Source organism: Anguilla anguilla, chromosome 13, assembly GCF_013347855.1.
Source record: "Anguilla anguilla isolate fAngAng1 chromosome 13, fAngAng1.pri, whole genome shotgun sequence".
Classification (NCBI taxonomy): Eukaryota; Metazoa; Chordata; class Actinopteri; order Anguilliformes; family Anguillidae; genus Anguilla; species Anguilla anguilla.
In genome coordinates this window covers 12,746,580-12,773,129 of record NC_049213.1, presented here as the reverse complement: position 1 = coordinate 12,773,129, position 26,550 = coordinate 12,746,580, and the positions used below count along the sequence as shown (strand labels likewise).

The 26,550-nt window shown below is 41.6% G+C and overlaps 3 protein-coding genes across 18 annotated transcripts in view; all 3 read right to left on the bottom strand.

Annotated features, from left to right (window-relative positions):
- The window catches only part of LOC118211311 (formin-like protein 3), a 43,575-nt gene extending 33,783 nt beyond the window's left edge, over positions 1 to 9,792 (bottom strand). For all 3 annotated transcript variants that reach the window (XM_035388435.1, XM_035388434.1, XM_035388436.1), the window contains exon 1: positions 9,295 to 9,792. In XM_035388435.1, the coding sequence (XP_035244326.1) occupies positions 9,295 to 9,408 (114 nt within the window). In that variant the 5' untranslated portion in view covers positions 9,409 to 9,792. The remainder of the gene's footprint in view (positions 1 to 9,294) is intronic.
- Positions 9,793 to 11,397: 1,605 nt separating this feature from the next.
- LOC118211529 (E3 ubiquitin-protein ligase DTX3L-like) lies at positions 11,398 to 22,840 on the bottom strand. 4 transcript variants are annotated; one of them, XM_035388807.1, is made up of 11 exons: positions 22,677 to 22,840; positions 21,828 to 21,948; positions 21,342 to 21,521; positions 19,635 to 19,860; positions 18,887 to 19,017; positions 18,088 to 18,312; positions 17,677 to 17,902; positions 16,971 to 17,101; positions 14,361 to 15,746; positions 12,647 to 12,864; positions 11,398 to 12,411 (listed from the first exon to the last, which is right to left on the bottom strand). In XM_035388807.1, exons 2-11 carry the CDS (start codon positions 21,879 to 21,881, stop codon positions 12,342 to 12,344), a joined length of 2,847 nt encoding a protein of 948 aa, XP_035244698.1. In that variant the 5' UTR covers positions 21,882 to 21,948; positions 22,677 to 22,840; the 3' UTR covers positions 11,398 to 12,341. The 4 variants fall into 4 exon arrangements, with proteins under 4 accessions (XP_035244698.1, XP_035244699.1, XP_035244701.1 ...); XM_035388808.1 differs by having other exon boundaries at positions 19,635 to 19,848; XM_035388810.1 differs by lacking the exons at positions 18,887 to 19,017; positions 19,635 to 19,860.
- Positions 22,841 to 24,295: 1,455 nt separating this feature from the next.
- The window catches only part of LOC118210888, a 51,344-nt gene continuing 49,089 nt past the window's right edge, over positions 24,296 to 26,550 (bottom strand). For all 11 annotated transcript variants that reach the window (XM_035387385.1, XM_035387388.1, XM_035387384.1 and 8 more), the window contains one exon: positions 24,296 to 26,545. In XM_035387385.1, coding sequence (XP_035243276.1) covers positions 26,518 to 26,545 — 28 coding nt within the window. In that variant the 3' untranslated portion in view covers positions 24,296 to 26,517. The remainder of the gene's footprint in view (positions 26,546 to 26,550) is intronic.

Here is a 26,550-nt window from a genome sequence, read left to right as displayed (position 1 = left end):
CACTGACACTGTGCCTTTGGAACACAGTGTGCTGCAAATAAAACAGTGCACCAAAAAAACTCACCACTCTCTGAAACATTTCCCATGACGCAATCCAGTTTCCTGGACTTTTCCAATTGTCACTGCGATAGTGTTTCAGGGTAAATGCATTGTCCTTCTTTTTGTGTTTTTCTAGCGTTTGTTTCCTTTTTTGCACGTTGTTGAAGTGGGCCTGGATGAGATCACGCGCTGATATTTTAGGGGGCCGCAGACCGGCGATCTGGTTCCGCGTCTCTCCTCACGTCCGAGGAGCGGAGAACCTCCACAGGGCACTGAGGGAATTAAAAACAGGAACTGTCCTCGCTCTAAATCAATTCTTAAACAAACTTCCCAGCGGCACGTTATTGATGAATACTCGGTCACGAACTGGCCTTTCCACCTCTCCGCTAGCATCATCCTTTTCCCCCTCTTCCGCTTCAAGAGTCCCAGCGTAAGCTTGCAGACATCTGCCCTGATTACCACAACAGCGGGGATGTGACATTAGACGTGTACTTCACATCCTCACAATTAACACCAAGAAGAATGGTGGAATTTGTATTGCATTTCTTGTGCTTAATGACCAGGGACAAAGGCCCACATGCACTCCCTGTAAAAGCGAGTGTGAAGCAGCCCTGCCCCACTGCAGTGATTTCACACTACTGAGGGCACAAGGAAATGCAATGTGCCTCTCGGCAATGGTTTTTTTAAATACGTTGTCCCACAAGGCTCAGTTTGCTTGACCCAGTTTTAGCCTGTTAAATGAGTGCGCACATGATTTTTCCATTCAAACTCCCAGGTGATAATCTTTCCCTTTGTGGTCCAGTGGTTAGTTACCGAAGCGCACCCTCGGAACAAAAAAAAGAGGTGGCCCTGTAGGTAGCCTAACACCAGACTGCGGTGTAAGGATGAAATCACAAAACAACTCCGACTCCTTTATTGCATGCCAAATCCAAACATCAAATAAAACAGCGACCATCTGTATCATCTGTGTTAGCCATACAAGACTCAGAAGATCTGGGGCAAAATGAATTGTGAGTCATTTCCTTGATCCAGAGGTGAGGGTCCACAGAGCTGTCTCCATCTGTCCCAAAGCCAGGCTTAGACCACACAGCTGGTGGAGTTCACAGGGACATCTCACACTCAAGAACGGTGGGAAGACTGAGGAACCAAAGATCAAAAGATGGACCAACCAAAAAGAATAAAGAGAGAGAGAGTGCGTGGGAGAGAGAGAAAGACTACAAAGTCTGTGCCCACTCACCTAACACTGTTCATACAAAGTCGTGAAAAGGTATTCACCAAACTTCCTGATTTCCTTTATTATTGTATATTTGTCACACTGAATGGTTTCAGATCTTTAGATAAAATGTAATATTAGACAATGGGATCCTGTGCAAACACAAAGCAAATATCTTAAATTAAAAAAAAAAAAAAATTTCATTTATTTAATGAAAAAAGTTTTCAAACACCCCCTTACAAGCTGTTGGTTGCACCACCTTTAGCAGTAATAACTGCAACCAAACACTTCCTATAATTTGATATCAGTCTTTCACATCTCTGTGGAGGGATTTTAGCCAATTATTCTTCCCTTTGTCTCATACTACAGTTTCTCTAAAGATCTGAAACCATTCTGTGTGACAAATGAGGACAGTACAAGTAATAAAGATTATAGGGGGTATAACCAATAACCACCTGTTCCTTTGGAAAGATTTTCCACAACATTTCCCCACCCCAAAAGGAACATTTAGTTACAGTGTATACCTTCTACCTATGACCTGAGTATGCAGCACCTGTGTGGCGTTCGGGGAGAACCAGGACACACGGAAGCAGAACTGAGAGCATGCAGTGTGGGGCAGCAGCAGAACTGAGAGGATGCAGTGTGGGGCAGCAGCAGAACCGAGAGGATGCAGTGTGGGGCAGCAGCAGAACTGAGAGGATGCAGTGTGGGGCAGCAGCAGAACTGAGAGCATGCAGTGTGGGGCAGCAGCAGAACCGAGAGGATGCAGTGTGGGGCAGCAGCAGAACCGAGAGGATGCAGTGTGGGGCAGCAGCAGAACTGAGAGCATGCAGTGTGGGGCAGCAGCAGAACCGAGAGCATGCAGTGTGGGGCAGCAGCAGAACTGAGAGCATGCAGTGTGGGGCAGCAGCAGAACTGAGAGCATGCAGTGTGGGGCAGCAGCAGAACTGAGAGCATGCAGTGTGGGGCAGCAGCAGAACTGAGAGCATGCAGTGTGGGGCAGCAGCAGAACTGAGAGCATGCAGTGTGGGGCAGCAGCAGAACTGAGAGCATGCAGTGTGGGGCAGCAGCAGAACTGAGAGGATGCAAAAAAAAAAACCTGACCTGGTTCCAGACTAAGAACACCATGGGGGCCTACGTACAAGGTCAAGCTCAAATCCGCACAAGGTCTGCATGCTCATTTCATCGCACTTTCTTAAAGGACTTTAAGGCTTTTCCGTCCAGTTCTAGTTAGGGTACTTGGAATCTGATTTTCATCATAACTGTGCTTTTACTGGTGTGAAGGCAAAATTTTGATCATATTTGAGGGTTTCTCCCCTACTGTTTTAAACCGTGCGTATCTGAGTTGCAGGAACAGAGAGCTGAACATGTGCAGCGCCTCAACTCTCAGAGAGAAAAAAACAAGGTATCTGGAAAGACGGCGGTTGAAGAGACTTGAAGAGACAGCAGACGAAGCTGGATTTTAACGTCCCTGAGGGCCGATGCCTGAAACTCAGCCCCCCACCGCCGCACGGACGCGAAGCTCGAGCGCAGTCTGGTTTTATAATCCTGCCTCCACGCGAGTCCGCACGCGAAACCCACGGAACATCCTCCATTCATACTCTTTACTGAAATGTAAAAAAAAAAAAACCAACCATTTCTGCGCTTATTTTATCCTTGGTCGTATCCTGAAGTGGATTCTGGTCGTTTTCAGACCGCCGTGAATGAAGGAAATTACGCTGTCTGTCAAAAGAATTTCGGTTGGCACTTACATCCCTGGGCCGCTCACTGGCTCCCGCTCCCTGCTCTATCAGCTCCAGTTTAAACAGATCCTAAATGTGTCCGTCGTGATAACGCCACAAATGCCAAGCGGCATGCTTGTTCGAAGGCTGGTAAATACAACCCGGCATTACTTTTGCCTGTTTACCAGAACGCTGACTAGAACGCGGACTACTCTGAGGAAAGCCTATAAGCGTGGGTCCTCTTAAAGAAAACTTTGACTTATTTAAAAAGATATACTTTCTATTATTATTATTTGTAGACTAGATTCTGCAGCTGTGTTCACAAATCTCTGAAGCACTTTCAGTTTTTGTGCAGAATTTAATTAATTCTTAAATCATAACCATCCAACCACTACTTTCTCAGTATAAGACAGTGAACATGCACATTCGGTTTAAATATGTTTGGCAGGCTTATAGATCACAAAGAGCAGAACAGAACGAAGTCTGCACGCTGTGTGGCCTAAGCTGGTTGGCATTAAACACACTAGAGAATTTCACAGGCTATTCAATTTCCCATCAATTTACAATCGTGAAAAAACTATAAATGACATTAAAATTGTTATTCTAAAGTTCTGTAATTCTTCTATTTGAAAAACAGGTATGGATTCTCAATTTAAAATAACATTGTATAACAGTGTAAAAACTGCTGCCATTTATTTTAGGAAAAAAACGCCTTTATTGAAAAAGGCATTAGGCTATAAATGGAACTTAATTATCAAAATAATGCTAATGATAAACAAAACTTTAAAAAACATTCAGACTTTTATATAAGAAAGAAGGGGTGAGGTGTCTTGCGCAGGGACACTTCGACATGCCCAGGGCGGGGGATCGAACCGGCAACCCTCCGACTGCTATGTCGCCCCACTGACAATATGTAGGCTAATGCCAGTCCGACAAATTTGGACTGCAGAAGCATCCACTTAAGCTAGATATCCACTTCTCAGAGGGATATGACCTAAAAGACTCCTCGGGTATGAATGAATTCAAAAATATGTACATGTAGGTAGAAACCAACCCAGATTTGCCCCCCTTTTTACACAGTGACCATGAACAACTTCAGCCATGGCGCCAGACAGGCCACGCTTTTGGTTTAAAAAACAAACAAAAAAAAGGGAACAGGATGCTGTCACACCTGCGCTATGAGGACCGCCATCGCTCCGACTGACTACTGAATGGAGCTCGCATTCCAACCGTTCGTTTCCACCGTGCGGCATTTCCTTCTGGCCGTCCAGGCGGGAAGTGGACGCGCGACAATGCGTACGCGCGGAATTTCAGGAACGCAGGTGAATGCCTGTGTGGTGACGCTGCTCGGGCCAGCAGAACAAGGCACAGCGACAAGTGTAACTCTCCAGATAACTGAACAGACATTCTTAGCTCTGTTAAGCAGAAATGGGAAATGTGTTAGGATGCTGAAGGCCAGTTGAAGACAATACATTAGGCTACGTGCTGAAAACGGTGCCATTGTTCAAACCCGTCTGTAGAATGCGGCAGTATAAATCAAATAAATTGCAGTATTTGAGAGCTCTGGTCACATTCTATTTATTTTACAATGTCAAATGTGCAGGCTAGAAATCTGACTCTCCATCACCAAATAACAAAAGAAAATAGCCACCCCAAACAGAATTGTGGGAGCGCTGGGTATCGGGGAAAGTAATGAGGACTTTATGGGGTCCACTGCCAAAAGGCCCGGTTGATGGATACAGAAGTTCTGAGTTTGTACGTTCGTTTGAAACCTGGGGGGAGCGGCTGAACGAGCATCAGACATCCCCCCCCAGATGTCTTAAACATCCATTTGGTCCAATAACACTAATTTTAGTGTGCACAAACACATCACAACAGGAAAAAAACTGGCTATCTTTCATTACGGTGGAGAGCCAAAGTGGACACTGAGAGAAAGAGGGAGAGAGAGAGGAAGTGATGGAGGGAGGACACTGGGTTTTCGGGGTACAGCACTCTGACCTGCCTGTCCGGCCTTACTCGCTTCACTACACATGCTAATGTGTCCTCTCAATGGTATTTTTTTTCTTTTTTTTTTTCCAAATATTAGTGTTTATAAACAACATCAATGTGTATATGAATATTTACATGTGTTTACATTTACATTCAGCTACATGTGTATATGTGTACTACATAAGCCCTGAGGCAGGCATGACCCCATACACACTTGTGTGCATGTGTGTGTGTGTGTGTGAGAGAGAGATAGAGAGTGTGTGTGCATGCACTGTATGTTTAATCATGAACAGCCCTTAGTACAGATGTGTTTTACAGTGAACCTTTATGTCCGTGCAAAGGAGCAGCAGACTAAAAGCACCATGGGGACCCCATTCCATTCTGTAAGAACACTGCCAGAGAGAGGGAATCGCTCCAGGAAACACAGCTCAAACCCTTCAGGTCGTACTCTACAGGCCCTCAAAAAACCAAGAGGAAAATGCCTTTCCCTTGGCAAAAAAAGCTGAGTTCACTTTAAAAAATGCGTTTCGGTAGTCATTGTCAGATAATTTCACCCAATTAAAAACAATCACTATGAAATGCGATCGAACGCATTCGGATTTAATGCATGCTAGACTTTGTCAATCATGCTTTTTCAAGAACGCACACATCGGGGGTGCTTCCCGGCATTGGTAAAGTCATCACAGCCCAGCAGCTCGCTGACAAAGGGAATTCCCCTCGCAGACCACTCTCATGGCCACTGCCAAGACCAGACCGCAGGAATTTTATGTGCTTGAGTTTCAAGTCACTTTTTGAAATAGGATATCAGCAGGCCAACCTCCCCAATCCCTCTCCAAAATCTGCCCAGGTCTATTCCACGGAGCGAACAGTCATAGGAGGCTCTAGAGGACGCCATTCTGGTTCTGTTTCCTATTAGAATGTAGCTGGTGTAAGAAAACGGTCCTTTGAGTAAGAGTAGCGCTTTGACCTATTCCACTGAAATATGCAGCCAAGCTGAGCCCAAACTGACTGCAACCATGTGCTTACCAAGCTGAAAGAATCAAAGGAAAACTGAAGCCAGTCTCCTAATAAAACTAACAGTGTTCAAATGCATACGGTCCTTTGCATTACCCTTCCTAAAAATTAAATAGGGTCGCACAGGTACTCCAGTGACCCATGTTATTGATTTTCAGCCTCAGAAACAGGACTTCCTGTTTCAGCAGGAACAGTGTCATCCTCCAAGATTCCAAATGGTAACTACTGAATTGTGGTGCCTTTGGCAGACGCCGTGTGGCAGGGAAAGTTGTTGCACCGTATTCACATCTGCCTGCGGTGGGTCCTGAATCTACTGAGTTACATCTAAACTGATGTCACCAAATCAGGGGTGGTAACAGCCTTCCCAGCATGCACTGAGCCAGTCCGGGTCTTGCTAGAAGCAGGTTAGTGCAGTGGTTGCAAAACTGCGGTTTGGAAAATAGTGCTGGGTCATAAGAAGGGTGAAGGTAGGTCAAAATATGCACATGAACTTTATATTATGCACTTACCACAGACAAACGATTCACCACAGACATTAATTATGCGCTGGTTAACAGTGCAGTACTAGTTGTACAGTGTTTGTACAGTGTTGTAAGTGTTTTGATGTAATTCCATATTAGAGCATGCATTAAGTGACATTTTGGGGCAGGTCAACATGCATACACTCATTGACCTCACCAAATCACCAAAAGGCATGTTCCACTCAAGTACACCGACCCACATCAAGAAACAAATGGAATTCGCCTGCTTCTGGTAAGACCCAAAATTCACATATAGTAATCTCAGGAAGGGCTAAAACTTCCATGTATTGGGAGTGCAGCTTCTGTCTAACTGACCGGGGAGTCATTTACTGAGGACACACTTTCTGCATCATCCAGAATGACCTATTCCCTTCAATGTGGTCTCCCTCCAACTGTGCAAAAGAAGAAGAGAGAACATGCCTCCCTGCCAGCAGCCATCTGCAGATGCTCCTTGAGGCTCCTTTAAAACACTGAGGGACTGGGGGGGGGGGGGGGGGTTGCCTTTAGCACATGCTCCCGTTTAGACTTGACCCCAACATCAGACCGTGTACTGCCGTAGGCTGGTTTAACTCTGGGGCCTTAGTACCCTCCCTCCTACCCCATTCTCGGCCCAAAAGAAAGAGTCCCGGTAGAGCCATTGCCCTGCCATGGACGCAGCTGCGTCGGCCAAGGAAGCAGTCGCCTAAACTGCTGTCGCACCGGAGGGACATGTGACTGAGGTGTATGTGAAAGCACAACACTCACACATCCTGTACACAGGCACTGACTAGCCAGGACTGTTTCTCCTCCATTTAGTTTTTTTTTTTTTGTTTCAGAGATGTTAATGGCTTCCCACAATCCCCATTTTGCACTTGCTTGTGGTTAACACAGGTTGAAAAGTAAGCTACGTTTAACAGGGGTGGGTAGCGAAAGCAAAATGACCCCTCCTGTGCGAAGTGTGGTAAAATTGGATGGAGTGTAGAGAGAGGGTAAGTAAAGCATGATTCCCCTGTGGACTGGTGGGCAATATTTAGAAATATGTCAGAATTTATTCATTTCGTCAGGCCTGATGTTGACTCAGTTATACAGAATTGACACTTGTCCACTTTGTGTGATGAGCTCTTCATTCTCCACAATCAGACCTGTAGCATTACTGAGTCGATCTGCTGGGGGAAAGTTCCCTGAGGAAAATCTGCTCGGTTTGTTAACATGGAAATCAGCAAAATAATCTATTGCATCCTGCTCGTTAAAAATAAGTGATGTGGTCTAGCATCTGTGTATTCCTGAAGTTACATTCCAACCCACAACCACGCAATCCACTGCTATCCCCCTTAAAGAGAGAACAGAGATCAGGGTATCGGTGGAGAGCAGAGGATCAGCCTGGAAGGCAAACTGACAATTGTTTCAGTATAAAACAAGAGCACCAGCAAACAACTAGTGGTCAAAGTGAAATTCATTTTTTGGTAGCTAGCTATAAATAATTAATTTGGAGCAAACTTGTGTCCTGTGTTCTGTTTCCTCTGAGTATTTATGGTGGGGTGTGCGTCTATTTGTTATCCTGAAGAGATCAACGACAGGTCGCTTCTTCGTAAAATTATTGGGCCTCATTTACGAAACGTGTATGATCACATTTTATCATAAACTGTGTGTAAAAATGTTTTAAAGAACATTTTGCCATTCATAATTGTTTTTCTTATGTGTATTTGTTCATGGCTGTTCCTTATGCTAATCACATGAACAGGATTGCACATAAAATTTACAGTTAGTATTCATCATCTCATATCCCTGGGGCATGCACAAAAACAAAGGTCTGCACGTGTCATGAATCCCATATTGGTTTTTTTGTACGAACATTAAGAATACAGAAGGACAAAAAAAAGGACAAAAGTGAGAATCATTTAAGAAAAGTTCTGTGAATTAGGCCCACTGTGTTTTGAACCGCTGGCAGAGGCAGGTACGTCTACCAACCGTAAAGAGCTAATCAGAATTCCATCATGAGCACAAACGGTGGTAAACGATGCAGGCGAAGAAACATATCAAACCGCTATATTGAGAGTATCAGTTTCAGGAAAGGGGCCATTCGTATTTTTGGGGCGCGTGCAAATGCTTCACGGAAACTTGGCCGCGGAACCACTTGACTGAAAAACATTAATTCCATTTTCTTTGAGGCTTTAATGTCTACAGCAAGTATATAGCTGTGTTCTGAAGCTACGCATCTGAAATGCATCACCACAGTAACATTCCTCTTGGTAGCAAGCAGGCTGCGGGACATGATCAACAACTTTGAGCAGATTTTTTTGTAAAGAAAAGTGAGGTCGGGGGTGTGATTCAGTAAATTTACAGTATAAATCCATCAAAAAGGGAGAGAGAGAATGTGAAGGGTGGGAGGGGTTACTTTTAACCAGAGTGCCCCCATAGGCTGCAGCAACAGCCGTAAACACAAATATTGTAGTAGCCTAAGAAAAAAACGTCCAACAGTCCGAAACTAATAGAAAGTGGACATTTAGTTATATCAATTAATCGAGCTCCCTGTTTGCGTTTGTACTGTGGTGAGTTTAAGTTTCTGAAAACGCAATGCAAGTCTTGCACATTATTTAACCAAAAACCCATTTAAAACGTTTTGGGTAGCAAACTATTGCGATAAAAATGACATGAATTAGGTTACACGACAATGGCAAATCAAATGTAGAGAAAGTCGTTATGTAGCCTATTCATCTTGTGGTATTCCTCAAATTTCCATAAAAATCCAAACAAAGGCGATGTACGCTTATTCACTTAGAGTAAGCAGTAATCGCATAAAACTAATTTAGATACTTACCAAAACTAGAGCAAACCTCTCCTCCAGTTCGTTCGAGTCGGGCATTGGCACTTTTAATGGCATGATATGCGGCTTCGTTTCTGGCTGTTCGTCAGTGCTCTCAATATTCCCCATTCTGAGAAAGGCAGGATCCCTTTTAGTGTTTAAAAAAAACCTGTTCGTTCACTGTTTCCTCTATAATTCGGAAATTTCCCCACAACCTGGCCAATATCCAGTTATTCATCAAAAGTTTGTCTCCATTTAAACTTGTTCTAAAGTAGCCTACTTAAAAATATAGTGAGGTTAATCATATGTTTCGTCTCAATTAGAAAGCATCTTCTTTGGCTCCTCTGGTTCCTCCATCTCGAGCAGAAAACCCATGGTTTGATGAAATCATTTTTATCCGACCACGCAGTCTAGTCCGTTGCAGATCTGTTCCTGCCTACTTCAAATTTCCATTCATCGTTGTGTGGGGATTATTCTGCTCAGTCGATGCAGCTCGCACTTAACAGGCAGTTGAACTGTACGTCTTTGTCCCGCCCCCAACAATACTTGCTCCACGCGCAGCAGCCCGAAATTGATGGCCATGGAAAGTTGGGTGAACAGACACATTCACGCCATCTGGTGGCGTATGGAGGACTAAACGTGCCAAAATGAAATAAATAATTAAATAAATAAATATGAAATTATATAAATAATTACATTGGGCAATAATTAAATAAATACTTCATTTCATTTTCGAAATAATTGTCGCCTCACGATTGTCCTTTTTACAATAACGTGATATATATATATATATATATATATATATATATATATATTATATTATATTTCATAACATGTTGCATTTCCGAATGGCTTTCTTCATTTCATAATGATATTTTTCCGAATGGCGTTTTTATTTCCGAACTCCCTTTTTCATTTCATAACGAGACTTCACAAACTGGTACAGTAAGACCTCCTGTCAATCAACACGAACAGGGTGTGAGCAGTCACGGTCATTGGTTGGTCACGCATTCAGCAAAGACAGCAGCACTGCAAATATCGATCTCTATGTTAAAATTATAAACCCTAGTGCTGTAGCAATTGATGCTAGTCGCTCCAGGCACATCCATTCCTAACATAGGATGCAAATCAATAAACAATGCATCCACAAATTTATTGAATGAGTGCAAATCCTTTATTGGAATGAAAGCAATTCGCAAAAACACAAAACGCACAGGTTAAGCTTCATAAAGGATAATGGTACGTTATTCCAACAAATTCTAACACTCCTGTGATTAAGAACATTGCTCGCTTGCTAGGTAGCTAGCGGGTCTAATGCGGCTAGCCGTCCCACTCGCAGTTCCTGGTTAGCAAGGCTTGTGAAGTGTCTTCATGGCTCTCCCAGAATACAAACAGAAACTATTTTAACTAGTGACCAGCAAACGAACGTGCCTTTATTTAGATCCAACACTCAAACGTTTGCTTGATTGTTTTTTCATAACTATTATCGTTGGCACGTCAACGAGGATAATGCTAGGGACATCGCTGATTAAGAATCTACTGTTCGGTAGCTAGCCAACTAGCAGGGCTAATGCCGCTAGCCACCCCGGCCAGCAGGCCTGTCTCCCTTATTATTGTCTCTTCGAATGCTGACAGAAGCTAAAAAGTTAACTTTAATTGTTTTCTTGTCGTGTACAGAAATACAGTCAGTAGATGCATTAACGTGTCCCTCCTATCTGAATATTATGTTATAGCATTGAAACGAACATAGTTAGCGACTACCAGCCCACAGATTACACTCATTCCACCAGGCGCTGCTCAGAGCAAGACCAAGTAATCGACCGCAGTAGTTACCCAATCAGTAGGCAGGTCCAGCCCCGCTAGTTTTGATTGACATGAAGTCATACTATTTTGAAAATTGTCGTTATTAAATGAAAAAGGCCATTCGGAAATACATGCTATTATAATAAATAAATAAATAATATGATAACATTACTGTGAAAAGAGGAGTCATGAGCTGTAAATTATTTAATTATTTCAAGATACAATGAAGTATCTATTTAATCATTTACCAATTTATAATTAATTATTTATTTATTTATATAATTCCACATTAATTATTCATTTCATTTTGGCACATTTAGTTCTCCATAGTGGCGAGCACTCTAGGTAAAATCAAATCAAATACCGAATACCATAGCGTAGCCTATATAAACAATTTAACACCAATCAATCAGTCATAAAAATGGATTCTTGACACCATATTTTTATTCTTATCATATACATAATTTATCATTCACAGCATATTTATAAACAAAAAACCCATCATTAGTCTTTCAAACCAATTTTCATTTTTTCCAAGATCCCTAAAATCAAAAACATAGTTTAACTAAACAAAAATAATCATGGAATATTAGATTGATTTTAGAAGAATCCGCAATCATTTATATAAACTGAGACCAACTTGACTAAAATTATATTTATGTAGCAGTAACCAATTCAGTTAATCAGAATTTCTAAGCCATTGACATACTGAACTGTCCTCATATAAACAGGGAAGCTGCTAATACGGTATAAAGTGACAATGATTCATGAAGCCCTGGGCTGTACGGGTCCAAATATGTCTGGTAGGGCAGAACATTATTGATTCTGCAAATACAGTGATGTAGCTATGAAATTCCAATCAATGTGGAATTATTCGTAAAATTTAATCAACAGAAAAGTAAGCATTAAATGGAAGTGGACAGAACTGAAACACATGCATTCATGTAATTCCTCAGATTAACAGATCTGTGTATGAAATAACAACCCAGCCCCCAACCCCCCCAACACATATAATGTGTGTGTCTGTGTGTGTGTGTACGTGTACGTGCATGCCTGTGTGTGTGTGTGTAGATCATCTCATGAAATAACATTTTTGCATCTTTTGAAAAACAATTACATTTTGTTATCCAAAAACTTTCCCAGTTATATCCCAGATTTTAATCCACAGACAGTTTCTGTCTGTCCCTGTCGATACTGCTGTGGACAAACATTCAGAGGCATCCCATCTGAACAGGGCACACACTGGGCCCAGGTCCTCCTCATTCAATGCCCTTGGCTTTCAGCTCCTCCTTAACTCTCTTCAGGTAGTCAGCATCTGGATATCCAAAACTGCAGGAAGAAGTGAGCCATCAATAACAACATTCTTGTGTGAGTACACCTTGAGTGCAGAGATACAAGAGTACATCAACACTGATATATGAGTAACACAACTCTACAGACAGCCAGATTCAATTTCAGTCTTTTTGCTATTGTCAGACAGAGTCACATGATGCAGTATACTACCTCAGTATACTGGTCATATAAAACCCTGCCATCCCTGCCCAAGATCCAAAATAGTAAGCACCTCTGAGGTCCTCCGTGTGTACTGGTCTTGTGATGAATGTCATTCCAGGTGACTGTGTCAGTAGCTCCTGTTGTGGTGGAGGTTCCCACAGTGAAAATGAGTTTCTGTTCAAATGCCCTCTTCAGCAGCTTTAGAACCTCATTACCCTCATAGTTGTCTGGCAAATAAGCCCGTCTTTGGGCCCCTCTGAATGTTTTCCCTGGATTGGGATGCTTTTTCTAGAACCAGAAGACTTTATGGTTAATGTACAGAAAAACTCTACTAAAACTTATTACTGTTAGAACATGCTGAAGAGAAGAAGTCTTGGATTAATTTCAATTTGATGTCAGATCATGCAATGGAACAAAACCTGCATTTTTACTGACCACTGCCAAACAAAATAAATGGTGCCTGTCCCTTTAAATTTTATTTAAAGGTACACTTGGACAAGGTATATTTTTGTACTCATGCGCTTAAGTGAGGGGTAATGACACTTTATGGGGTAGCACCACTGCAACGTACAGACTAGGGACAATAAATAAGGAACAATTTATTTAATAAAACAAGCATTTGAATATTCAAATATTAATTTACACTCCAAGTACAAAATGTGAAATGTTTCTTTGTTTTTTGTTTTTCCCCAATGGGCCTCATTTATCAAGTTGGATAGAAACAAATTTCTTCACAAATCGTTGGTACAGACATTTGCACAAGAAATGTGGTATTCTTGAAAGCTTTCAGGAGTCAAGTTAATCGGGGAAAATGTATGTTACAAGAGCTCTTGAGTATCTGTAACTTATGTAAAACTGGATATACATCCATCGGTGTTATATTTTCACATTTGGATTTGAATGGAGACTGTAAATCCCATTGCCAGAATTGAATCCAATTTAGATTAAATACAGATAAAGATATTGTCCTTTAAATATTTTTGATGCTGCATCTAAATTTGTTAAAAAATAACGTACAGTCCACAACAATTTGGATGACAAATCTTTTATAAAACTGGTGGCATGTCACTGTCCCCAATATCCCTGAAATTGATGTTTCTCCAATAATGGCACCAGCGCGCTGGATGACTTTCAAAAGCCAGATTTCGGCAACTTTTTTTTAGCAGTTATTCCCTTTTTACTCAGTTTTCACGTCAAACCATTTTCTTTTCAGTCGTTACGCTGTGCGTGATCGACGAGACAGCATTACACTCGTCTGTAGTTTCCAGAATTGAGTCTTTCCCGGGTGCTGTGACCCCGCTGATTACGCTGCAAAATAATACATATATTTTTGAGCAGACATAATTCAAAATCACCTCAGATGTCTGCTTCGGATAAATTCTTATTTTTTGGCGTTTGGATGCCATTCTGGTGGGATTTGCCTTTTTTGGGTTTTAGGGGTGTCATTGAATTTAAATGAGCTGTGCCATGAACACACTTTTTATATGACAAGTGATTGATATTTATCCAGAAACTCACGTGAGTAGCCATGAAGGAAATCAGTGCTCCAAAATCTTTAGGACATTTGGCAATAATTTTTAGTTCTGTTCAGCCTATGAAGACATTTATGCACAACTTTACTAAAACATTGATAAATGAGGCCCATTGTGCGACCTCATCATGCGTGAGGTATCAAAGACCCCAAATAGGAAGGGATGGACACAAGGTATCACATGTCTCTCTCTCTCTGTTCATTCAATCTATTCTTGGTAGTTTAATTACCCTGAAATCCCAACGGTTCTTACCGTCTGTATACCATCAGGAATATGATATTCGATCTCAATAGTGCCACAGTGAGGAAATCCTGGCAGTTTGCTTTTCATCTTCCAGTATTTCATTTCACCTTCAGGCTGGCTCCCCTCCATCTTTCCAAAAACCTGTTTACATACAGGACAACAGGGACCCATGCTCTCCAATGACTTCTCTAAGCAATCGCGGCAGAACTCATGCGTGCACTTTAATTTCTTCTTGTCTTTAAAGGTATCCATGCAGATGGGACAGTCTTCAGCGACGCCTGCCTGACTCGCAGCGGCCCCTCCTGACGCGGTGGGAGAGGACTTCGGACGTTGCAGCCGCATCTTTGCCTCCTCGCTGAAGACGGCTTCACCCAGCAGGAGTTCCACCTCCTCCACGGCTGGCCACAGATGCTCTGCCAAGCCAACCAGTCTCCAGGGACCGTTGACTTCTCCTTCTCCTACGTTCGGGTGTCGACTGCGGACTTCTTCGAAAGCACTCTTGATGCACTCCACCTTACTGTGAATGGAGTTCTTGAGAGGACAGGCCAGGATGTTGGTGGCTCCTTTCTGGTAGAGCTGCTCCAGGGCTCTGAGGGCATGGCATGCCAGGGAGAACTTCTGGTCCTTGGCTGGCACAGCTTTCACATTCACAATACCTGCAGCTGGTTCCATGGCAAAATCCACACCAAATTTCTGTTTGATAGCCATCACCTGCTTTTCAAACACCTTGATTATGAACAGCCAGTGGAATGGATCCATGCGTAGCCCCTGTTTCTCTAGAGGATCCTGGAGGTTCATCTCAAAAGTCTTGTGCAAGACCTCTTCTGAATCCCACTGGCGGGACTCCAATCTCCATTTTCTCTGGAACTTGTCCAGGCTCTCTTTTGGGCCAGAAAGCTGGCAGCCATTTGAGGACACGCTCAGCACCAGCTTGCATTCCTCTCTCTGAATCTCTTTCAGCATCTCCATCATGTTTCGCTGGTCCAGGTTGGTAGTGGAAACAGTGACCAAGTGGATATCTTGAGCACACTTCTGGAAAAGGCTTGTAAACTCCTCTTTGGCTCTCGGTAAGGAACTCTTGCCCTCTTCAAGTGCTGGTGCCATGATGGACACTAAAGCCTGTCCTTTGATATCGACTCCATTGCTCCTCTGGATTTGGGCAATCTCCTTGTTGCAAGCAGTGGTTATGTGCCAGTACTGGAACACAGGGACAGTTAAAGTCTCCTCTTCCACCTGGGTGTCTCGTTGGCTGAAGGCACTGTTCTCATTACCTGTGCTCAGTGCCATGCTATTGTGCCAGTTACCTGGCTCTGACTCCCTCTGACTGAACTTTCCGTTGCGGTCCTCCTTCTCAAAGGCCCCTGCTGCAAAGGACCTTGGCAAAGCTTCTTCATTCTGAAAGAAAAAAAAGGAGATCACAACTAATTTCTAAATACATCAGACATGATCTAGGTACACACAATGGCTTGAAAGAAATTATATAGAACTTTCTAAAAGAGAAATGCTATATGTAATGGAGCTACAGGTCAATTACTGCATTTTAAAGGAACTATGGACTATTGTTTTCATGGACTGACAATAACCACATAATTAATGGTTTTATTCTTATTTTAAGATTTTGGACAGTTGTATGTTCTGTATCCTGTTTAAAAGCAAATATTGGCCAAAGCTATAAAATAAAGTCAAGCATCTTAGCATTTAACACCACTGTCAGGGAGGCCAGCTAACGGTGTAATTATCACTAGGTGTACTTAGGTGTACAAACATGGTGATCAGTTTTATCTTGCATTTCTAGCACGATTGCTTAGTTGGAGGGAAAGTCACTAATACAGTAGTGGGTGGCAAGGTTCCGTGTTAAGTCGTCAAAAGAACGCAAGACCACATCGAGGGTGCTGTTGTAGTATTAAATTTGCGTAAATTGGAACAGGGCAGACTCATGTGGCGGGGTTTTAAAATGCAACAACCAATTTAGGCTGTATAACTGTATTTACTATTGATATGTAATCACTTATTTTTATGTAACTGGTGTGGTTCTAAACGTTAAAAGGCCTCCAACCACTTGCAGGCAAGGCTAGGCGAGTGCAGTGACTGGACCTTTTGGTCAATATAGCAATAAAAAACTGAAGCTACATCTTGTTTTCTGTTAGTTTGTAAGTCTTTTGTTTAGTTTGTTTTATTTGTGTCATTTTTTTGTCACTTATTATGTGCTGTGAACATAGCCGCATTTTTCCACCAGTCTGATGACAATAAACCGTAACAGTGAGGCAGTTGGCAATACAGCGTGTTTCAAAGGGAAACACAGATGTCTATACTCTCCCGAATCAGTAGTGGGTTTTGTGCATAAATGCAGTTGCAGATAGTTGGACATTCAAAATTAGGTTGGGAATTGGACGTGTTCATTCCCACGTTGGGGACCAAATGAATAAAACAAAAAAATAATAAAACAAAATAGGGGAAAGGCTGGGATTTCTGGATATCCCCCACAGGTTTACCACCCCTTCATTGTAAATGTTTGTCCGTTTATCTCTGTGCAAATAAAGATATGAAAAATAACCAAATGCTGCATAATAAAACTCTTTGAAATGTTATTTATTGGGCGGAGATGGCTGTGAAACTCACCTGCACTCTGTTTGCGCCTGGGCTCTGAGGTGGTGCAGGTGGAGCAGACGGTGCAGGTGAAAAGCGTACTTTGGCCATTGCATCACAATTCTTAAATTTCAAATGTTGTTCCTGGCACAGTCTTTCTATGACTACACAGAAAAAGAGAAGGAAAAACTAATGACAGAGTAACTGCACAAGTAACTTCACAACAATCACACAATCTCAGCCGCGTTCTACCAGCCACAGGCAGCACTGGCATGGTCAGGATTCCATCCTGGACCGTGGAGCTCATGCACACACTAGAACAAGAATGGTGCCTTAACCGGATGAGCCACCCAGCAGCACCCAAGTTTGTCTCTTTGATTACATTACACTTCAGAAATTAGCAGATACTTTTATCCAGAGCGACCTGCACATTTATTAAATACAATTCATTTTACTGAAGCAATTCAGGCAAAGTGCTTTTCTCAAATGTAGAAATGACAGGGCACCAGCTGAGAATAGCTCCCTATCCATTATACTATGCTGCTGGCCCCAAAGGCGGGAGAGATGAATGCTAATTTTTCTTTGCCCATTTGGGGCAAAAATCAGCAGTGGACTTAAAAAAAGTATTATCATTTGTTTTTATTTTGCTGAAAGAATGGAGGAAAGGTTAGTTGAGTTTAAATGCCTCCCGAAATATAGTGCTATGAATGCACGGCACCACAAAAGCACATTATCTTACCTGATTGGGGTTTTACCCTGAGCTTAGCAAAGCGTCCATTTTCCAGGTCTTCCCATTGACAATCGGCTTTGTCCATTTGGCTTTGTGCATCTGCCTTCATGTATTTATTCAGCAGACTCTGAACAGCTTTCAGTAGCTCAAATTTCCGTTTGTTTACTGCTATCTCCTTAGGCCAATCCACCTTAGCCTGTACATATGCCCAAGAGCCCGCCTCTGTATACAGGTCCTGAAAGAAAGACTGAGGTGACTCTACAATGTCTAATACATCCTTGAATGTAATTCATTGAAACACATTATCAAAACCAGTAACAGAGGGGGCTGTAGGGCGGCCTGGTCTGCTTGAACTGTGCTTCTCAGTGTAGTGACCTGTTCATTGGTCTGGCATCAAATCCTAACTCTGTGTTCTCTCACCTCCTGGGAACCTGTGCCCTCTGGCTGGGCCTCTGCACCGGCTATGACAGCACCCTCATTGGGACCGTTCCCACGGATATCAGCGTTCCTATTGGTTGTGAGGCCATTTCTGCTCAAGAAAGCATGTTCATTGGTCATGGGACTGTTTCCACTGGCTGTGAGGACGTTTTCTTTAGCTGAGGAACTGGTTCTGCTCATGCTGTCTATATCCATGTACTTGACAGACTGAAAGAGAAGAGAGATGCCGTTCTCCAGTCAAAAAATCTGGGGCTGAGACCTCTGTTCCAGTCACCATTCACCATACTGTACCTCCACTGGCAGATGCAACACATCACAGACAACAGAAGTACAAAAGTGACAAGAGACCCATTAATATGTTAAACTTGGTAGAAACTGGAAAGTTCAGACAGACCGGGTTTGGTAAAGAAGAAAAGCTGAAGTGCATACAAAATAACTGCAACTGAAGTTAATGGAGTACAGTGTAATCAGACAAGGAGGAGAAGAAACAAGGTGTGGGGGAAATGGCCTGAGGAAAGGGCTAGAGGATATCACACAAAGGTATTGTATATCAAAAAGAGAGAATTTGACTGCATTAGGTCGTAGACAAAGTTATCTGCAATTAGCCCACTACAAGGTGAAACACCTCAGGGAAAACTGTAAACTGTACTTGGCTCCCATGTTTTCCAATTGTTTTTTGTTTCTATCTCTGTGCAAATAAATATTTGAAAAATAACTAAGTGCTGTATAATAAAACTCTCTGAAATGTTATGTATTTGGAGGAGATGGCTAAGAAACTCACCAGCGGTTGGACTGTGACTGGGCTCTGAGGTGGTGAAGATTGAGCAAACGATACAGGTGAAAAGCGTACTTTGGCCGTTGCGTTACAACTCTTAATTGTCAAATACTTTTCCTGGCACAGTTTACCCATGGCTATACAGAAAAAGAGAAGGAAAAACTAATGACAGAGTAACTTCACAAATAACTTCACAACAATCACACAATCACAGCCACGTTCTACCATGTATACCTGCGGGTATACCAGCCACAGGCAGCACCAGCACGGTCAGGATTCCATCCTGGACCGTGGAGCTCATCCATGCACTAAAACGAAAACGGTGCCTTAACTGGATGAGCCACCCAGCAGTACCTGAGTTTGTCTCTTTGATTACATTACACCTTGGAATTTAGCAGATGTTTTCAAAGTGTTTATCCAGAGCCACTTGCACATTTATTAAATACAATCAATTTTACTGAAGCAATTCAGGTAAAGTGCCTTTCTCAAAGGTGCAAATGACAGGGCACCAGCTGGAAATAGCTTCCTAACCATTATACTACACTATTGCCCCAGAAGTGGGAGAGATGAATGCAATTAAATTGTAAACAAATCTATCTTCAAAATCCTGGGAAATCTGCTATTTTTTTATATAATATATATATTATATATATTTATTTTTCAGAAAGAATGAAGGAAAGGTTAGTTGAGTTCAAAATGCCTCCAAAAATATAATGGTATAAATGCACAGTACCACAAAAGCACATTCTCTTACCTGATGGGGGTTTTACCCAGAATATTGAGCGTTGATTTTCCAAGATTCCCCAAATACATTGAGCCTTGTTCGTGTGTTTACTCAGCAGATGCCGAACAGCATTCTCTAGCTCAGATTTCTGCAGCTCGACTTTCTGTTTGCTTTCTGCTATCTCCTTAGGCCAATCCACCTCAGCCTGCATACATGCCCAGGAGTCCTCAAATGTACACAGGTCCTGAAATAAAGACTGAGGTGACTCTACAATGTTTATACAACCTTGAATTTATGCATTGACACACATTATAAAAACCTGTAACAGAGGGGACTGTTGGGTGGCCTGGCCTGCTTGAACCATGTTTCTTGGTGTAGTGACCTGTCCATTGGTCTGGCATCAAATTCAAATCCTCCAATGGCTGTGGTCAGCAGCCCCATAGAGTGGTTCATAACTAGGGTTTGGCATCAACCGGAGAATGAGGGTTATAATGCAGTTCTGTTGCAGGGGGATTGTATTACCAGTCAAAAATTGGATCAGATCAGTTCAAGTGATGAGACAGACTGATGAGCTGACAGACACATAGGCAACACATGGTCTATACAGAGTTGTACCTCACAGCACAGTACAGTGGTACTTACTCCCAAACTTTGCAACTGGTGACACAGAAGCCTGTCTTTTCACCCACAGACAACATGTCCAAAAAATTGATTGTCAACCAGAGGGGGGCACGATCACCTTCCCCACTCATTTTAAATTAAAACGAGAGAGGAAGAGGTGGGGGGGATACCATTTTTGTTTGGCATTCTTATACTGCCTCTGTCTAGCAAAGAAATGAAAGAAATAAATGGCATCCCTCACCAGCATATTCTTCTTTGAAGAACTCAGAGTTGTATGCAAATTGCATTCCGAAAAGCTCTTGGCTTGGCTGACTTCCCAGAAAAACTTCTTTGCCTGCTGCCAGTGTCTGTAACCAATCGCTTCAAAATGGCTCTTTCAAAAGTATTGAAAGTACTACATAGATCTACGTCTATCTGTGAAAGACATTTTCCTTTGGGAAGCAGGTAATTTGGAAAATGGCTATTCAGTTGTGATGGAAGAGTGAGGCAAGGTGTCACCAAAATGGGTGGATCAGTAATGCTGGCATTCAACAAGAACTTTTTTTAGGGAGTGCAACACCTTGTGATTGGTTTAAACAAGTACCGCCCGCTTGTAGAATTACAAAAGATCATTCTTTTTTCAGTTAATTTCTTATCAAACTTGAAAGTGTTTCAATTAGTACTGGAGAATGTATTTTTGTGGAAAAACATGCAAAGTTCACATTCAAACAGTTAGAAATCACCCCTGTCATGGATTGCAGTCAGCTGCTTCAATTCGCACTCCGGCGTAATAACAACCTATCAGAGGCTTCACATACAACGCATACTTCTACAGCACAAATGTAGTTGTCAATAAATAAATCCTTAAAACTGTAAGGAATAACGAGTGCAAAGTGTACTTTGATTCTTATTTCAAGACTCTTTATCTGTAACCAGAAGACTTGGTGACTCCTTGTGGAGTCAAAATCTCCAAACAATCATCTCTCAGTAGTCTGTTTGTCCACCTCTGGAGTATCTGCCTCCGCCTGCCTGTGCGGTGTTGTGCTGCCTCAGTGCAAAGGTAAGGTTTGCTTTCACCACAAACCTCTGCTAGATGGAATGATCTACCTGCCATCACTGGGCATAAACTTCCCTCACCTCCTGGGAACTTGTTTCCTCTATCCGGGCCTCTGCACTGGCTGTGACAGCACCCTCACTGGGACCGTTTCCACTGAAGAGAGGACTCTTTTTGGTCGTGGGACCGTTTCCACTGGCAGCATTTCTTTTGGCTGCGGAACTGGTTTCATTGCTGCGGTCACCGTCCATGCCAGGGGCAGCCTAAAAGAGATGAGAAAGCGTTCTCCAATCAAAAAAGCTCTGGTGCCTATACCTCTGCTCTGGTGCTGAGACCATTCACCATACCTCCACTGACAAATGCAACACATCAACGAACAACAGAAGTAAAAAAGTGACAAGATACCCATTAATATTTTAAACTCGAAGGAAACCGGAAAGTTCAGACAGATCACGTTTTGTACAAGGAGAAAAGCTAAAGTACATCCAAAATAACTGCAAATGAAGTTAATGGAGTACAGAGTGAGTTAGCTGTCACCGCAGCTGCTATGATCATGGTGCTATTCTTACAGAATCCACATCCATGGGTGTTTCTTCGTTCTGTTCCTGCATGTTTCTGCTCATGCTGGTGTCTTTACTTCGGCTGGCTCTGCTGCAAATTGCTGCTCTCTGGCCACACTCAGTTCTTTACCTGCACATAAAAAAATCACATCACTATTTCAGTAGGGTAATAGAATCCTGGTCATTGTATTGCAGAGGTAATACTTCAGCTGGCTATGATCGTATCCCCATAAAATCACGCTTCTAAATTGATCCATTATATAAAATGCAATGTGAAATGAAGGAAAAGTCCATTTATCTACCCCTATTATCTACGATTGTTCTCTAAATAAAACGTAGTTTTAGCTACTTTTTATTTTTTTCAAACGCAATTCAATTTTAGTGCCTGTATGTTCGCTTATGCTTACAGTTACAACACTGTTCATATATATTTCGGAGGTAGCCTACAATGAACAGTGGACACGTAGGCTAATTAGGCTTCGTAATATACAATAACAAATCAGTTTCGTTTTCTGTGAAAGGCGTTTTGCACCCTATCTAATAAAAAGGCATTTTAATTAAAATACTTAAATAACAGGCTATAGTGTCGGTGGGGGAAACTGCACGCTAATAAAAACAACATAAACTTTATAAAATAGCGATTTTATGAATATTTCCGGTAACTTCCGTATAGTTCTATAATGCTATACCACAGCCTATTGATACTGTTTCGGTTCAAACAGAAAGTAATGGAAAATAAACATACTTTTGGCTAACGCAGCATGCCCATGCAATGACCGCTGAAATCACACTTGTGAAAATACATTACACTACTAGCAGACATTTTTAAAGGTAGTCAATGAAAAGATAGCGCATTACCTGTCTCCGCAGCTGCGTGCTTCTTCAGTCAAATGGAGTACACTCACAAATGACAGCATTAGCTTCGAGGAAACGAAAGCGAAACCAAGCAACCTGCCGCGAAATACGTCGTTGTATTTTTGGCTGGACCGCAACAACAGGGCCAGCCCTACAAATGCGAATGTCTGTGAGTGACTGACTGACTGAGTCAGTGAGTGATGAAGTTACACCATTGGTCGGTCGAGTTATGAAGTTACACCATCGATCACGTGTGTTAGGTCCAGCCATATACTAGGTTTTAACCAGGTTTTGTTTATTTATTTTGTATAAGTTGTATGACTCAGCATTACCTACATTTGTTTAAAGGGTGATATTAATTTAATAAGCTGGGCTACTCACCACAAATACATGTTTTCCACTGTTGTCAAAACGATTAAAAAATGTTGCCCTTTGGGAAAAATCTTTTCAACGTTTTACACGTTTTCCTATGAAGTTTGTGACTGCTCAGGAAACAAGCATGCGGAATAAGAGAACATTCACAGGAAACAGTTTTATGAAATATTTTACCTTAATCAAATTTAGGAGTTTTCTTTCTCGTTTTAGTGGCAATTTTAGTGCTTATAAAATATAAATACAGCAAATAAGGTTCTGGTGTGTTTGCGTTAGAGGGTCATCCAGGACAATGCAGGGCAATGTTTTGAACTCTAATTCCATTTTCCTTCTTGGGACAGAATTTATCAGTAGGCCTATAGATTGTGAGCAAATACATTTTCATAAAGGATAGCTATTAACAGAGTTTGTTAAGGAGGAGAGGGAACTTTCTCTCTTGTGGCCTTGTGTGTGCTCATTACAAATGAGTCTTCTCTCCACTACAGGTCAGACAGGTCCTACCAATAACATCCTGGGGAGTTCAGTGATGAGCAAATGATCTTGAATCTATTTTTAACTTGGCTGGTACATGGTACAATAGGATATGCTGATGCTTATATGCTGATTTTTGTAAGATTATTGCCAGATAGCAAAAAGAGTAGGGCCTAATATCAACCCCTGAGGAACACCTTTGAGCTCCAGGAAGTCTTTACTGGCATCTACTGTAATACAATGAAAAATCATTACTGACACAGTGTATGCACTATTGGTCCAGAAAAGTATTACATAAGGGAGAGTTTCATAATGTCAGTGAATGGTGTTTTCAAAAATGATTAATATCCTTACTTTTTTTTTCCAAAATTGAACTGACCACAATTTGGTCTCTGGTGAAAGGTCTATAAACCATTTAAACATTTCCAACCATTACAGTGTGATGATTTGGTGAAATTGAACTCACAAGACCACAATGAACAAAAAATCCTACAACTTGATTTCCAATCGCACCTGTCCCACTGCAACATCAATTCAGGAGGGATCAGACCGATGGGTATTGCCACTCCGCAGTACCAGCCAGTGCAGTGACCACAAGTGAACAATGGACCACAGTGGCCACCTTACAGTTTTCAGACTGTCTTTGAAGATACAGTGGGAAGTGACAGATGTCCACAACAGCCAAAATGTCTGTGAGGTAAATTGCATGCATCTCTGCGCATGCAAGTAACGTACACTGCAGTTTACCCTAACAATACAAAAAGACAGAGACAGGTGGCCAACTTTTGCAGTGCAAATAACAGTTTAATTAACAGCTGCTACAGAGACCCCCGTGCAGGTGTTTCTATGCATTTGCTACAATACATGGTAGCACAAACAGGCATAGGGTCCAGACGATAGGAATTCCACGTTACATTTCTACTTAAAGCACATCATCACTTCTAACACACCATTTCAGCACTGAAACCAATTTTTTTAAATCAAGTTTTTAGAGTCTTTGCTTGCATCTCACACCACCCTCACTCCTGTCTATCCAAATGCAAATGCTGCTGTCGCAGAATTATTCTTTTTTTAAAGGTTTTGTGTCTGTAAACAGTGGATTTGTGGCAAATGAAAGAACTTTAAGTGTATAGACTTTCCCGTAACATCCAAAAGTGATTTTCAAAAGACAGGCTGGACCCAGGACAATGTAGCTTTCTGAAAATTTGATTATGATATGCGAAACAAACTCCTTCAAATGCAACAAAATACAAACAATATACTGTTGAGTATGCACATAGTACAGTTCCTCAGTACTAGTGTCTTGTCTTCAATAACACTGTTTTTAAAATGCAGATAACAGCATTAAGGCAAACCTAACATATAAAAAGGCCATTTTGATAACACAAAACATAAAAATTGCAAGGTAACAAAAATGTACTGGACCACATAGAAAAAGGCCATATACTAACCTTTCAACAACATCAGTAACAATATTCAAAAGAATTAAAGACATGCATGACTGTACTGTCTGATTTATTGATTAATTAAGTAACTAATACTGCATTGCAGGCTTGTCTTTTCCTTTTTTTTAACACACTGGGGCTACAAACTGAGATACAGCCATAGACATTCTATACACTGCCTAGGTGTTCAACTCTGACATTCCTTCTGACCACTGTACTTGCTTATCTAAGACATTCCTGTAAGCAACAGGAGTTTCCTGTGCTGTCTGCATTAATATGCTAACTCTAGATGTTTTTTTCTTCAACCAGACCCCTTCATGAATGCTCATAATAAGTCATGAGATTAAAACACTATGAGCTACAACAACTGTAGAGACAGAACAAAAGCTGTTAATAGTTAAATATCTGTTCAGAATGTAGCACATCTCTGACCTAAAGCATAGACTGAACTGCCAAAGATTTACATAAGATGGACATGTTTGATTGTTTACCCATTTAAGTGCTATTAAAAAACGAATATGATATGTCTACGCTTAACATGTAATTTTACATCTATTTCTTATTTTTGTCACAACACTTCCAAAAAAAGACTTAACACAAGCCTAAACCTCAGCCATTATTGTGGAAACCAATTGGAGCCTGTAGGGAATTGAAAGACAAGAGTTAAGGCAGTTGAATGATCTGGAATGTATCCTGAGTGTATTCCCACCAACTTAAAACTTGACGTGTCCAACACCGACCCCTTTCTTTATTCCTCCTCTATCTGTCTAACACCCTGAACGCCTCCCTTTCACAAAAAGCACCTCCCGCTCCTTCTCTCAATGCAGCTCTTCTGCTACTTTCTGCTGCAGATCCCAGCTCCAGAATACTCTGCACAACTTCCTGTCCAGGCCTTTGGTCCCAGCTGTTCACTCCCAGCTTCTTTTCTTTTCATTTGATCTGTTTTACTTTTTTATCACTCCTTTCTTATTTGTATACATTATATTCGTTGAGCTTTGAGCATAACGTATGTAATGCACTTCATAAATAAAGTTATTATTATTATTATTATTATTATTATTATTATTACTACTATCTCTTTTAGTGCCTGCAAGCTTCTGTTTTTCTTGTCTGTTTGTACAGAGCTCTATCCATTGGCTGGGCTTCTCTGCTTCCTCCATCTCCATGCGTGGTGGCTAATGACATCAACTGAAAGTATTGTGTGATGATGGAAAATATGTACAACCTCCTTAATGTGTTACTAAAATTCAAGGACAAAATATCAAGTAAGCCAATTGAAATGACCCCCCCCCCACATAATAATAGTAATAGTAATAGTAATAATAGTAATAGTAATAATAATAATAATAATAATAATAATAATAATAATAATAATCCAGTTAGATTAATTCAGTCATCTACTCCAAATGTGTGGTCCCACCCAAAGCAGTACACTAATAGAAAAAACCTTTTTAACATTTTCACACAGGGCCAGACACAGAGAGCTGGGGCGTGGCGGGAGGGCGGAGAGGCAGCGGTGTGAAAAGCAGTGACCGTGGCAACCGCGGCTAATTAAATTAACCGGCCTCTTCTTTCAGCTCGTACCTGAA